This window comes from Peromyscus californicus, unplaced genomic scaffold (assembly GCF_007827085.1).
Source record: "Peromyscus californicus insignis strain IS unplaced genomic scaffold, ASM782708v3 Scaffold_3__1_contigs__length_106647218, whole genome shotgun sequence".
Taxonomy (NCBI): Eukaryota; Metazoa; Chordata; class Mammalia; order Rodentia; family Cricetidae; genus Peromyscus; species Peromyscus californicus.
The window spans coordinates 5167324-5180286 of NW_026294551.1; the positions used below are offsets into that span (position 1 = coordinate 5167324).

The 12963-nt window shown below is 53.3% G+C and overlaps 1 protein-coding gene and 1 long non-coding RNA gene across 4 annotated transcripts in view; both read right to left on the reverse strand.

Moving 5' to 3' along the window:
- Positions 1–6718, reverse strand: part of LOC128122742 (uncharacterized) — a 27964-nt gene extending 21246 nt beyond the window's left edge. Inside the window, exon 1 of the long non-coding RNA XR_008222478.1 lies at positions 5730–6718. This is a non-coding gene — a long non-coding RNA (uncharacterized LOC128122742). The remainder of the gene's footprint in view (positions 1–5729) is intronic.
- Positions 6719–9497: 2779 nt separating this feature from the next.
- Sec14l1 (SEC14 like lipid binding 1) overlaps positions 9498–12963 on the reverse strand; it is a 49383-nt gene continuing 45917 nt past the window's right edge. For all 3 annotated transcript variants that reach the window (XM_052756111.1, XM_052756112.1, XM_052756113.1), the window contains exons 15-17: positions 12208–12386; positions 11851–11952; positions 9498–10030 (exon numbers count right to left, since the gene is read on the reverse strand). In XM_052756111.1, coding sequence (XP_052612071.1) covers positions 10015–10030; positions 11851–11952; positions 12208–12386 — 297 coding nt within the window. In that variant the 3' untranslated portion in view covers positions 9498–10014. The remainder of the gene's footprint in view (positions 10031–11850; positions 11953–12207; positions 12387–12963) is intronic.

Below are 12963 nucleotides of genomic sequence, written 5' to 3' on the forward strand. Positions count from 1 at the left end.
ATGTTAATTGTCAACTTTACAGACTCTAGACTCACCCGGGCAATGCCTCTACACATGCCTGTGGGGATTATCTTGATTACCTTAACTGCTGTGGGGAGCCCCATCATGATTGTGGCTAGGGCCACTCCCTGGCTAGGATCCTGGGCTGTATAACTGGAGAAAGGGCCGTGAGAACAGTATGCATTGATCTGTTTTCTGACTGTGAATGGGATGTGGCCAGCAGCTTGACTTCCTGCCATGAGGAACTACTGTACATTGAACTGTGGCCGAAATAAAAGCTTTGCCCTTCAGTTGCTTTTACTCAGGGTATTTGATCACGGCAATGGGAAAAGAAATGAAAGCTCACACACTCACTCTGTAGCCTAGGCTATCCCCAAACTGTGTAGCTCAAGCTGGCATTGAACCTATTGTGATTCTCTTGTTTCAGGATCCCTAGTGCCAGGACTACAGGCTTATGCCACCACACCCAGCTTTCAACTTTTGGCTTCTGCAGGGGTGGAGGGGGCTGGGATTGAAGTGTGTCTCTTCTAGAGCAAAGGAGATTTGTGATTCGAACAGGCTCTGAGCACCTGCAGTTGCAGAGCTTGCTGCATGAGAATTTGCCTTGGAAGGGTTTGGGCTGCACCTGTCATTAAAATCAGGCACATCACATCTGCCGCAGCATTTACTAAGGACAGAGCACCAGTCTGGAAGCCCAGAACCAGGAGCCCAGAGCCGACTCCACATTCCTGGACTGTGTTCCTCCGGGCAAATGTCTTAACCTCATGAGGCTGTACTTGCTCCCAGCGACAAGGGTGTTGGATTAAATAAGTGAGTCTCAATTGGGGAGCAATTTTGTCTACTTAGAAGGACAGGGCTACTGCTAAGCAGCCCACAGGGCCCAGGGCAGCCCCGTACCCCAGGTGATGGTGCCCAGAGTGCCAGCAGCTCCAAGCTGGGAAAATCAGAAAGGAAACAACCCCACCCACCAAGTGGGGAACCAAGTGGTGTTCCTGCCGGGGGGGGGGGTAGGGGATGGGGGGGTGCAACGACATTCCAGTGCGGAACTCAGTCCTCCTCGAGGAACATCAGAGAGGAAGGAAGGAGGTGCTGGCCAACCTGGAGCTCAGACGGTGGACACGGGGAACTCAGTGTACCAATGAGGGGGCAACAGGGACTCCCCCAAGTGTCCAGGTGACCACATCCTGAGCCTACCTCCTCTCCTTCCCTCAGTTCTGTTTCCTTGGTAAAGCTGGCCAGCTATGAGACTTGGGGACAGTTGGGTGCAGTAGCTGTCAGGTGCTGTGGCTGCCGGCACTATAAGTCACTCAGGCTTTTCTTTCACTTAACACTTTTATGTGTGTGCATGTCTTGCACGTATGTCTGTACACTGCACGCACGCCTGGTGCTCGCAGAGGCCAGAGAGGGTGCTTGATCCCCTAGAGCACTAGGCAGCTGTGAGCAGAATGTTGGAAATGTAGGAGCCAAACTACGGTCCTTTCAAAGAGCAGCAAACGCTTTTAACCACCACGCCATCTCTGCAGGCTCTTGATTTAAAATAAGAAAAAAGAAAAGCTCGCTAGCCTCTTTCAAGTCCGTAGGGCGGAACACCACGCAGGACATGTATGTGCTCCAACTCCAGAGGAAGTGCAGCAAGTCTCGCTGGGGCTCCTAAAAGCCGCTCTCAGAGCATGCCCCTCCCTCCCGTTTTTCTCTAGAATTTCGAACTACCCAGTTCTCGGGAGGCATGCTGAAGTGTTTAAAAGAGGAAATAAATCACTGCTTCCCGGAGATGGTACAGTGTCTCTTGCTGACGAAACGCTGACATGAGACCCACAGGGTACCCAGCAACTTTAGGACAAAGACAAAAGGTGTTCCATTACCATGGGTCACAGGATCACAAGTTCAAGGCCAGCCTGGGCTCTTAGTTGGGGTCCCTGTCACTATAGACGAGGCTTCTCCTCCAACCTGAAGCCAGCTGCCCCACCTCTGCATTCAGCAGGGCCAGACCACACAGAAACCTGCTTTTCTTTGTGCAGACCTAGTCCACACGTGGTGTCTCTGTGGCCCCAGACAGGGACAGACAGACACCGTCACTCCCAGCTGGCCTACGCTGCCACTGTGGGCTCCTGTTCTGGATCCCAGGCAGAGGGTTGCGCCCTGTGTCCTAGGGAAGAGAGAAAGGCAAAGAAAGGCTAGTCTGAGGCAAAGCTTGGGGACTGGCTGAGGGGGATGCAGGGGTGAGGCTGCTGTCAAACCCTCCCCACGAGGCACTCCCTGTCTTTCCTGGCTCTGCTTCCTCCTCCACAGGCAGCACTGTGGGACGACTCGGCCCCCTCCACCTCTCCTTCCAGGGTGAGAACTGAACTGCATTCACTGTCATACAGTTGATGAGCAGAAAGAAGAGAAGGGGTGGAGGGTGGAGGGGGGTTGTGTTTAGAATTTGAAGGAATAGGAAATCAGCCCTTCATTTGCCTAACAGCCATGTTAGCTGGGACAGGTCTGGGCTCCCGCCTCCCAAGCAGACCTGACCCCTGCCAGGATCTATGCTGGCCTTCAGGGGAATCTTATCCCTCTGGCCTGGGCGGGTAGAACGCCATGGCCAGCAGTCCCAGGGCGCTGCATGGCCAGCTCTTGCTTTCTCTTTTATTAGCTGAGACAGTGGGCACAGTCCCTCAGAGCCTGTTTCCCCAATAAGGCTGGAGTTGGGGCAATGAGTTCAGGGCAGGCCTGGAGCAGGACTCCAATGAGTTGGTAGGTTAGATTGTCTAATAGGCCATGTCCTGACAGGGCCCAGGGACAGCAGGCTGGACAACAGTGGCTTTACAAGTAACACTTTGACAGGCTGATCTCACAAGTATCTTTGGGTTGCATGTAAGTCTGTGCAAGGCACGGAGGGGACATGAAGAGACACTGGCCACTGGCTTACAGTGTCATGGTGGAGGAGCTTCCAGGGGACTCCCTAGGCACAGAGCACTGGCCCTGCAGGGAAGGTGTGAGCATACTGGGCTGTCAGACCTGGAGCCAGCACTGATCCAGCTCAAATCCTTTTACAAATACTGTGAAGCCCCGAGAAAGCAGAGATTGGTGAAGGTCCTCTGGGACTCCAGTCCTTCAGTCAGCGGAAATGAACCTATCCATTGCTCCTTCGGAGATAGCGCCACACCCTTGAGACAAGGGATGAACGGAGCGGCTGAGGAGCCAGTGTGCATCTTATACAGACGATGCTGTGGTAGTCCTTCATGCATCCTTCAGTGGGAAGCAGTGGCCCTGGGAGGCCCTTCAGTCTATCCTTGGCAACCTTGGGCCAGGCTGGCAGGGAAGGCTGTGAGAGACCAGCCATGAGCACTGACCCCACCCCTCTCCCTGGCAACCTTGGCTTCCCTGACCAGCCTCCCCGCCCATCTGGTCCCTGCGTCCTGACTGGAAGCCCTGATGTGTTAGCGTCTCATGTACACAGAATTGGAACGTTAAAGGGAGGTACAGAGGAACCCGATGAACATGGGCTAGGAAGGGAGTGCCTCAGGTCTTCACTCGACACTTCATAGGGAGGCCTCGTCAGCCCCAACTCCATTGACGAGACTGTGGACCACCAGGACAGGCCCACCGCCCAATATCCCCAGCTCCCAGCTCCACCCAGCCATTTGAAGTGTGAAGCCTGATCCCTTGTAAGTCCCTAAAACCTTCTAGAAGCAGTCAGTCCTGGGCTCCTCTGATGCTCGCACTAGGCTGGGGTCTGTGTTTCCCTCTAGGACAGTGGTCCTCAACTTTCCTAATGCTGCGAACCTTTAATTCAGTTCCTCATGTTGTGCTGACCCCCAGCATGAAATTATTTTTGTTGCTACTTCATAACTAATTTTGCTAATGTTATGAATTTTAATGTAAACATCTGTGTTTTCTGATGGTCTTAGGCGACCCCCGTGAAAGGCTCGTTTGACACCCCACAAAGTGGTCACGACCCACAGATTGAGAACCACTGCTCTAGGGAGTAATAAGCCTATGGCCAGAAGTGCAAGGATGCCCAGGCCCAAGAGAGAAGTTGCTGGCTAGCCACACTGCTCCATTGGTGCCAAACTCTGTACCCACCCAGGTGGCTACATGTGGACAACACCCCCTGGGACGGGGAGAGGGGATGCCTCTTTTCTGGAAGTGTCTCTTTCCACCCTGTCCTTGCCCAGAGCTGAGGGTATGGATGGATGGCAGGCAGGCAGGGACAGTTCAAGCTTGGTCCCCATGGTGGTGAATATTGCCAACCTGACAGAATCCAGAATCACCTAGGGGTCACATCTCCAGGTGTGTCTTCAAAGGAACTTTCTGGACTAGGCTAACCGAGGTGAGACAACCCACCCTGAGCCTACATGGCATCGTCCCACGGACTGAGGCCCTGAACTGCATCAAAGGAGAAAGTGAGCTGAGTGCCAGCCTTCATCAAGTGCTTCCGGACTGTAGCCGCCTCACCCCCGTTATTGTGACTCCCCACCATCGTGTGTGACCAGCCGCCTCATACCCGTTACAGTGACTCCCCACCATCATGTGTGACCAACCACCTCACACCCGTTACGGTGACTCCCCACCATCATGGGCTGAACCTCAGACTGAGCTGGAGTGAACTCTTCCTGCCCTGTCACATCTGTCAGCCATTGTCACTGCACCTAGCACCGATCTTGACGCTGACTGACAGGTGCCCCCACCTTCCCTTCAGGGAGCCCCCAGGGTGCTGGGCCTTCCTTTCCCAGCCTTTGGGATCAGTGTGCCCTCTCCATGGGGCCTAGGACTCTCTTAGGAGTTCATGAAAATACTTTCACTTCTTTTAAGGTCAGAAGAAAAAGTGAGTTTGTTGAATGTCCAGTGTGTCGTGAGTCCAGCCTGGGTGACAGGGCCTTCTACAGATACCAGTGAAGCACATTTGCTGACAGATGTTGACAGAAGGAGGGGCCCCGGAAGGCAGAGGTAGCTGGGCCCAAGGCCAGATCACCACCCACTCACAAGGCTAGGGCCTGCAAGAAATCACTCCACTTGACTCCATTGGAAGTCAGGGCCACCTCCCCAGGGCAGGCTGTCTCCGGCTCTAGAGAGGGGCAGAACCACGAACAGAGCAGACACCCCAACTTGGTGGGTCGCACACTCCACAGGGCTGATGCCAGCAATCCACAGGAGGCCAGACTGGGGGAGACGAGAGGCAGAGCCAGAAGCTGGGGTACAGCTTTCCCTGGCCACCATCTTCCTCTGTCAGCTCCCCCTGCTCTGGCCCTGGTGCTCACCCCAACAAATGGTCTGCCCTCTCATTCCCAGGGGCTCTGGAGCTGAAGAGCTGCCTGGGGCTGTTTCAGTTCCACTCTCGATGGCCATCTCATGTCCTCTCCTGAAGAGAGACCACAACATAGAACCTTCCTTGTGCCTGACGGCCTGGAGACTAAGAGCTGGCACTCCAGTCCTAAGTCAGGACTGCACTCTGGTTGGGAGGGGTCAGGAGAATCCCAGGGGTGGCAGGGAGGAGGGGGTCATGTCAGCCTTTTTATCCTAGGTAGTTCTTGGCCTGATGGCATGGGAGGACATCTGCTTCACGCAGAAAGGGTTAATTCTCCCAACACCTTTGCAGAGTCCCCCGGTGTCAATGGGCTTTGGGTCACTGACAAATCCCTGACGACAAAGTTAGAAAGAGATAACTTTCATTTTGGCTCAGGTTTTGAGGGCTTGGGCCTGAGCTGATCGGCCCCCTTCCCGTTATGGCAAGATGCAAAACCACTCACCTGATGGCCAGGAAGCAAGAGTCGTGGGGACCCACCATCTTCTGGAGCAGATCTCCGTCACCTAAAGACTTCCCAGGAGGCTAACTCCTAAGGGCTCGCACAGACTCTGAGAGAGCTCTTGGTTGTCTGTTTCTGGTTAAGCCCAAAGGTAAGGCTAGGGTGAGCAACAGCTCAGCTCCTCTGTGAAGAAAGGACAGCCATGGGCAGCACGTGGTAGTGAGGCCCAGCTTTAACTGGGTCAGCAGGATGCCCTCAGGAACAACGAAAGTGAGGGACGGCTTGCTGCCTCCACCCCAGCTCCTGCCCTGCGTTGCTGTCCTTGGCATGGCCACAGCATGTGCTGGGGCTGCTGTGAGTTGCTTCAGAACAGCTCCTGTCCACACCACCTTGTAGACAAATTTCTAAATTCATCTTACGTTAAATAAAAAACATGGAGCCAGATATAGGGGTGAAATCCTGAGAGATCAGGGAAATAGGCAAAGCCACAGCTAACCTCACCTCACCAACTCCGCAGCTTCTAAAGCGAGCTACTTCCTGTCTACCCACGCCTACATGCCTTGCTGTTCTGCCATCTGATTTGCTCTCTCTGTCTAGCTACATCACTTCCTCTTCCTGCCCAGCTCTGTCACTTCCTGTCTGTCTCTGTACTGACCTCCAGACCTCCATGGTGAACCAGTATTGGAATTTAAGGCGTGTGCCACCATGCCTGGTTCTGTTCCCAGTGTGGCCTCGAACTCACAGAGATCCAGACAGATCCCTGCCTCCCAAGTGATAGGATTAAAGGCATGTGCTACTGTTGCCTGACTTCTGTGTAGTGATTGGCTTTTTCCTCTGATCCTCAGGTAAATTTTATTGGGAGACAGTGTATTGGGGGACACATCACTACACCACCTGTATCACGTAACTGGGAGAAGAGAAAACCTGTGTTCTTCCTTCAAGACACACTGACCTTTCTAAAGCTCATACCGAACAGGCATAAGAAACACCACCCTTGCCGGGCAGTGGTGGCGCATGCCTTTAATCCCAGCACTCGGGAGGCAGAGCCAGGCGGATCTCTGTGAGTTGGAGGCCAGCCTGGTCTATAGAGTGAGTTCCAGGAAAGGCGCAAAGCTACACAGAGAAACCCTGTCTGGGGGGGGGGGGGGGGGAGAAACAACACCCTTGTTATAATAAAGGAAACAGGCTCTGCACAGTTGAACAGACAAGACACTGTGTGTGCTGGAACCACATGCCAATCACAGCAGTGGCTGGAAAGAGGCACTTGTCCTGGTCACCATTAGTGGCTGGCCACTTCATGGTTTTTGGTTGTTTTTAAGACAGGGTCTCACATGGCCCAGGCTGGCCTCAAACTAGAGGCACAGATGAGATGACCCTGAGCTTGGGACCCTCCCTGCCTCAGTCATATGTGACTATGTGTCACGGGACAAAACCCAGAGTTTCTTCACACTAGGCAAGCTCTGTCCACTGGATCACATGCCCAATTCCTTCCTCCTGGTTTTTTTTTTTTTTTTTAAAGATTTATTTATTTATTATGCATACAGCATGTATGACTGCAGGCCAGAAGAGGGCACCAGATCTCATTACAGATGGTTGTGAGCCACTATGTGGTTGCTGGGAATTGAACTCAGGACCTCCGGAAGAGCAGTCAGTGCTCTTAACCTCTGAGCCATCTCTCCAGCCCCGTTCCTCCTGTTTTAAAATGGTGTTTTTGTGTGTGTGTCTCTAGATGAAACAATCCAATCTGGACCATTTGTTAAAATATTGGTAAGTCTATCTGACTTAGGAGAACTCCCTGCCCCACAGCTCATGACTCCCTATTAACTGTCTAATTCATGTTTGTGCCTGGAGAGCCCTTGGCCAGCTTCTCCTTACTGTGCCTCCACATTGAATGCTGGGCAAAGGGCAGAGGGGACCTGACTTAAGATATCCCATAATTAGCTGAGGATGGAGGCACACACTTTATAATCTGAGCGACTTGAGAGGCTGAGACAGGACTGCTGTGAGTTGAAAGCCATCCTGGTCCACATAGAGAGCTCCAGGCCAGCCCAGGTTAGAACCAGACCCTATCCCAAATCAAAACATTAGAGGTTTTCCTGCAGTTGCCTTATTAGCCAATCGGGAAACCACAGGACACACAGAGCGTTACTGAACACAATGTTTGCACATCCCCTCCCCGCTTTCTAAAAGGCTGTTGTGGGACGCACTGGGGCATTCTGGGATACCTTACTGCCTAGTTTTGTGGCAGAGTGATGATCACAGAAGCTATTACTATGGAAAAATACACACAATACTGTCATTTGAGCATTTTGGAGCATAGGATTCAGCTCTCCACCAGCTGTAGGTTTTACCTTGGCTGTATTTATTGTGGGACACCATTGCTGTCTTCCCAGAATGCCTAGCTCTCTAAGTCCTCAGTTCTCAATTTTTATTTTTTTTTTTTTTTATTTATTATGTATACAGCATGTATGACTGCAGGTCAGAAGAGGGCACCAGATCTCATTACAGATGGTTGTGAGCCACCATGTGGTTGCTGGGAATTGAACTCAGGACCTCTGGAAGAGCAGTCAATGCTCTTAACCTCTGAGCCATCTCTCCAGCCCCAGTTCTCAATTTTTAAACTGACATGTACTTGTATGTGCCTGTGTGTGGGCACATGGTGTGACACTGCACAGGCATGGAGATCGGGGACAGCCCGAGGGAGTCCATTCGCTCCTTACACCATATGGGTCCCACAGTGGAACTCAGGCTTGGCAGTGAGAACTGCACTCACCAAACCATCTTGCCAAAGCCCTTACTTTCCAAACAGAACTGAGCCCAGTTGATTGATTCCATGACAACATTACTAAGAATGCCTCCCCTGGCCCTTGAGAACTGCAGGCACCCCAAGGTTTAGGCTTGGTCAGAGTTCTCCAGGGATCTGGCATCAAAGAAAACACGGGGCTGGGTATGTCGGTACACACCTGTAACGCTAGCACTTGGGAGTTAAGCCAGCCCAGGCTGCAGAGTGAGTTTCAGGTTACCCTGAGCTATAAACATGGTGTCATTCAGGATGAGCACAGGCTAGCACTCTGGCCTAGTTTAGGGCATGCCCCCACTTCAGGGTGGTCCTATCTGAACAGGTGAGACCTGGGTTAGATGCCTCTAAGTTCTCTTTATCCTTGGGCTCTCTCTCATTTCCACAAGAATGTGAGCCTGGAGCCAAGGCTAGGAAAGACAGGTTTGCCTTGACCAACCTCGGGCTGGGACGTCAGGGAACCCAGCTTGACTGTCCGGGAAGGCATTCCCCAGCAGGATTCACAAACAGGCTATGAACACCACTTGGGAACCTCCTGCCTTCTACCCCATGAATGATCAGATCCCCATCTGGGGACAGAACTCTCCCTCCCTTTGGGGAGGTCCCAGTTTTGCACCCTGACACACCTGTGATGGCCTCCCCCATAACCTGTCCGTTCCCGGCTGTCCCGGGCTCTGCTGTCTCTGCAGACCTCTGAAACGGGAGAGCCAGGATGAGGTTACTCAGCCCTCCCCAGGTCCATGCCTGCTTAGAGAAACCCATTTTACAGTAAGGAATGTGAAGACACTGGAAGCCAGGCTGTGCCAGTCATGTCGATTCGCTGAACTGCAAAGGGCACAGCAGGCCATCGAGGCACAGAGTGACTGCAGGCCATCCACTCCGAAGCCAGGCCTCCCCCGCCTGTGGGCATCAGCAGCCCTCGTCTCTCCTCAATCTTTACACTCTTCAAAGACTTCTCAAGAAGAAAAGGACACTCTTCTTAAACAGTTCACATTTATTATTGTAACAATAAAAAATCTTTTAAAGACTATCAGTATTGTATTACCAAGAGTGAGGTAATATGTTTACAAAACATTTACAGAACTTGATATGCAAATAATGGATTCAGGAGGAGAGTGAATTAAGACACTAGTAACAGAAGGAGAACCCGGAGAGTAGGTCCTGGGGGTGGGAGAGCGAGACAGCAGCATTTTAGGACACGTGCCGGGCACTGTGAGAAGAGACTCTGCAAGCCACACACTCACATCACACCTAGTCACCCTCACAAGGCAGCCAGCGCCCTGTGACTCGGGCAAGCTGAAGGCCTGGGAGTGTGCAGTCATGTGCTGTGAGCTCTTAAAGATGCACTCAGCTCTGAGGGGCTGAACAGTGCCACTTCTGAATGGACTTAAGGGGACAGATCTTCAGCCTGAGACAAGGCTGCGACTCAAATAGCTCTACAAACATCTGGGCACATGTGGACTGTTGAGTGAAGCATTTTCTTGGAGGCTGTCAGCAAAATCGCCATCTGAGACACAGAGAGAGGGAGAGGGAGAGGGAGAGAGAAGAGAGAGAAAGAGCGGGGGCATCTTCAGGTCCTTTCACTTGGAGCTGGGAAGCCCTGACCGGAAGCAACATGGACACAGTAACTGCAGCCCTGCTGTGCTGTCTAGAAACGGCTCCCATGCACAGGAAATGCATGGCAAAGGGCCAGAGAGGCCAGCAACCAGAGGCCTGAGCATGACGCAGGGCGCCGGGAGCTCGCGGGTTCACTGGCCAAGCCAGGCTGCCGTGTAGTGTCTCCTCATGCTCGCTGACATGCCACAGCCTCCACAAAGCTCTCAAGTCACACAGACATCACCCAGTGCCTCAGAGCAGCATCAACACATGATTCCACACCTGTCGAACACACTCACGGCCATATGGGTTTGGAACCCATCTTTAGACACTTTTACCACACACTCAAACAGATCCCATGCCCTTCTCATGGAGATCAGCCACCTGCAACTTCCAGACAGCTTTGTAAGCAACACTCTTTCCCCATAAAAGCTGTGAAGTGAGGGCCTGCTCAAACAGGGAAGTTGGGATCAGAAAGAAAAAGAAAAAGCAAGTCAACTTCTGGTCTGCTTCTATAAAATGCTAATAGAACAAACCTACCATCCCATCAGCACCCCGCTCCCTCATGCACACAAACAGCACCTGCACACGCCCCTACAACATCCATCACACACCCAAGGCCACTACAAGCCATGCATCACCCTGGAGAGCATTGTTGGAGGCTGTACTGCCACACTTCCAAAAGGAAGTGTGACCTACTGCTTCCAAACACCCCACTGAGAGCTGAAGATCCCAGGGGTTGAGGGCTGAGGACCCTGGGTGATAACGACTGGGGACCCTGGGTGCTAGGAGGACTGAGGACCCTGGGTGCTGAGGACTGAGGACCCTGGGTGCTGAGGGCCGGGAACCCTGGGTGTTGAGGACTGAGGACCCTGGGTGCTGAGGACTGGGAACTCTGGGTGCTGAGGGCTGAGGACCCTGGGTGCTGAGGGCTGAGGACCCTGGGTGCTGAGGACTGAGGACCCTGGGTGCTGGCGGGTACAGAGCTGCGCATCTGCAGGAGGAAAAACAGCCTTCAGCAGAGGATAGAACCCTTCCCTTCCCCAAGTCCATGGACAGAAAAATTTTGCTCTGAAAAATATCCAAAGATTTGAAGAGGAAGAAAGAGAAAGCAATGTTTAATGATGGCGGTGTTGTCGGGAGTCACGAGGAGCCTGACAGGCCCTCCTGGGCAGAGTGCCTGCTCAGGAGTGGGCTGGCTCAGCTCCACGACAGGGTGCTCTTGTAGGCTGCCAAGTCCTCAGAGGAAAGGGACCTCAAGGGCTGTCCTGAAGCCACAGGCCACCTCCACTAACAGGGAGCCTCGAGGACTCCGGCGCAGCCTAAGGGCTGCCTGCTGCAGCTTCAGTTCCATGGAGGAGGCGGCTCGTCTCTGCAGGATGTCATACAAGTCATTCGCTAGTGGACAAGGTGAAGTTTGTTGGAAAAATTTTTTGCATTGACATTTGAGACCAGTCAGTCTCTTACTGTAGATAAACTACTTTTCTTTTGAGAGCCCTTGTGCTCTGGTGTGATTCTGTGCACGCTGCATACAAAATCTATGGCTATTGAGTTAAAGTTAGGGGTAGAGTTAAAACTACCTGTCCTGATAGTCTGGGAAAAGTGGCTAGTATACCATCTGGAGAGCTAGCTGCTATCTAGAGGGTGAGGAGTCTGCACGTCCAGGGGTGGCTGGAGCACAGCAGTCGAGGAGGCGTCCCTCGGCACTAGGCACAGGCTTCGCAGCACTACCTGGAAATCATGGAGCTGGAGTGTGATTGGCTGGAAGAGGTGGTGGCGGCACTCAGCTGTGAGAACCCACTGTGGCTGGACTCCAGGCTGGTCATGGAGCCTCTGCAAACGGAACCAAGAACGAGTGAGGAACTTCCCTGAGCCACCCAGATGCCCAGTGCCTGCTGGACCCCCAGCTCATCTCCATCTGCTCCTCCCGCACCAGAACTTATAAAGTAGGGATGGGACACGGATGTCCCACTGGAGGAATCCACTTCTTGTGGTTTGCCCACAGGTGGCCAGGCTGCACTCCCTCTCCTGCAGCCCCCACAGAGCCCCCAGCCCTCCACCCCCGACCCCGCCCTCTCAGGCACGTACCTGAAATCCTCGGACCCAATCACTTCTGTGTAGTACATCACTTTGCACTTGTGAGAGGAGACCTGCAGGGAAGCCAGCACGTCGTCCACTCGGGGTAGGTTGGTGGCGGCGCACGCCGGCATGCTGTGGAACTTCCACTGCAGGATGTAGAAGCCGGGCCACCTGGTCACGTGGGAGCCCTGCAACAGCGAGCAGTGGTAACTCAGGACACTCTGCCAACCTGCAAACAGGTCTGACGAGCTCCCAGGAGGGCCTGTCCTGAGAGCTCGTCAACAGCCTGACCATGCCCTTCCACCTACTGGACATGGCCCGCGCTGAGGCCTCTGCCAGGCGCTGGGAAGCAGCCTGCACAGTGTCTGCTGCCCTCAGCAGCCTGCAGCCTCTGGAGACCACCAGGCAGCAGGTGCTTGGCAGGGTGGTGGCTGTCAGGTGGGCCTGTCTCTTGGACAGAGATTTCCAGGCCAGGGAACACTTCCGCCACACTCCCGTCACCTCCCCTGCACTCGGCAGTCTGTTCCAGTGACTTCTTCCATTCCGGATTAAAAATCCAGAGGAAGAGTCGGGCGGTGGTGGCGCACGCCTTTAATCCCAGCACTCGGGAGGCAGAGCCAGGCGGATCGCTGTGAGTTCGAGGCCAGCCTGGGCTACCAAGTGAGTTCCAGGAAAGGCGCAAAGCTACACAGAGAAAACCGGTCTCGAAAAACCAAAAAAAAAAAAAAAAATCCAGAGGAAGAGCCGGCTTCAAACACGCACTAC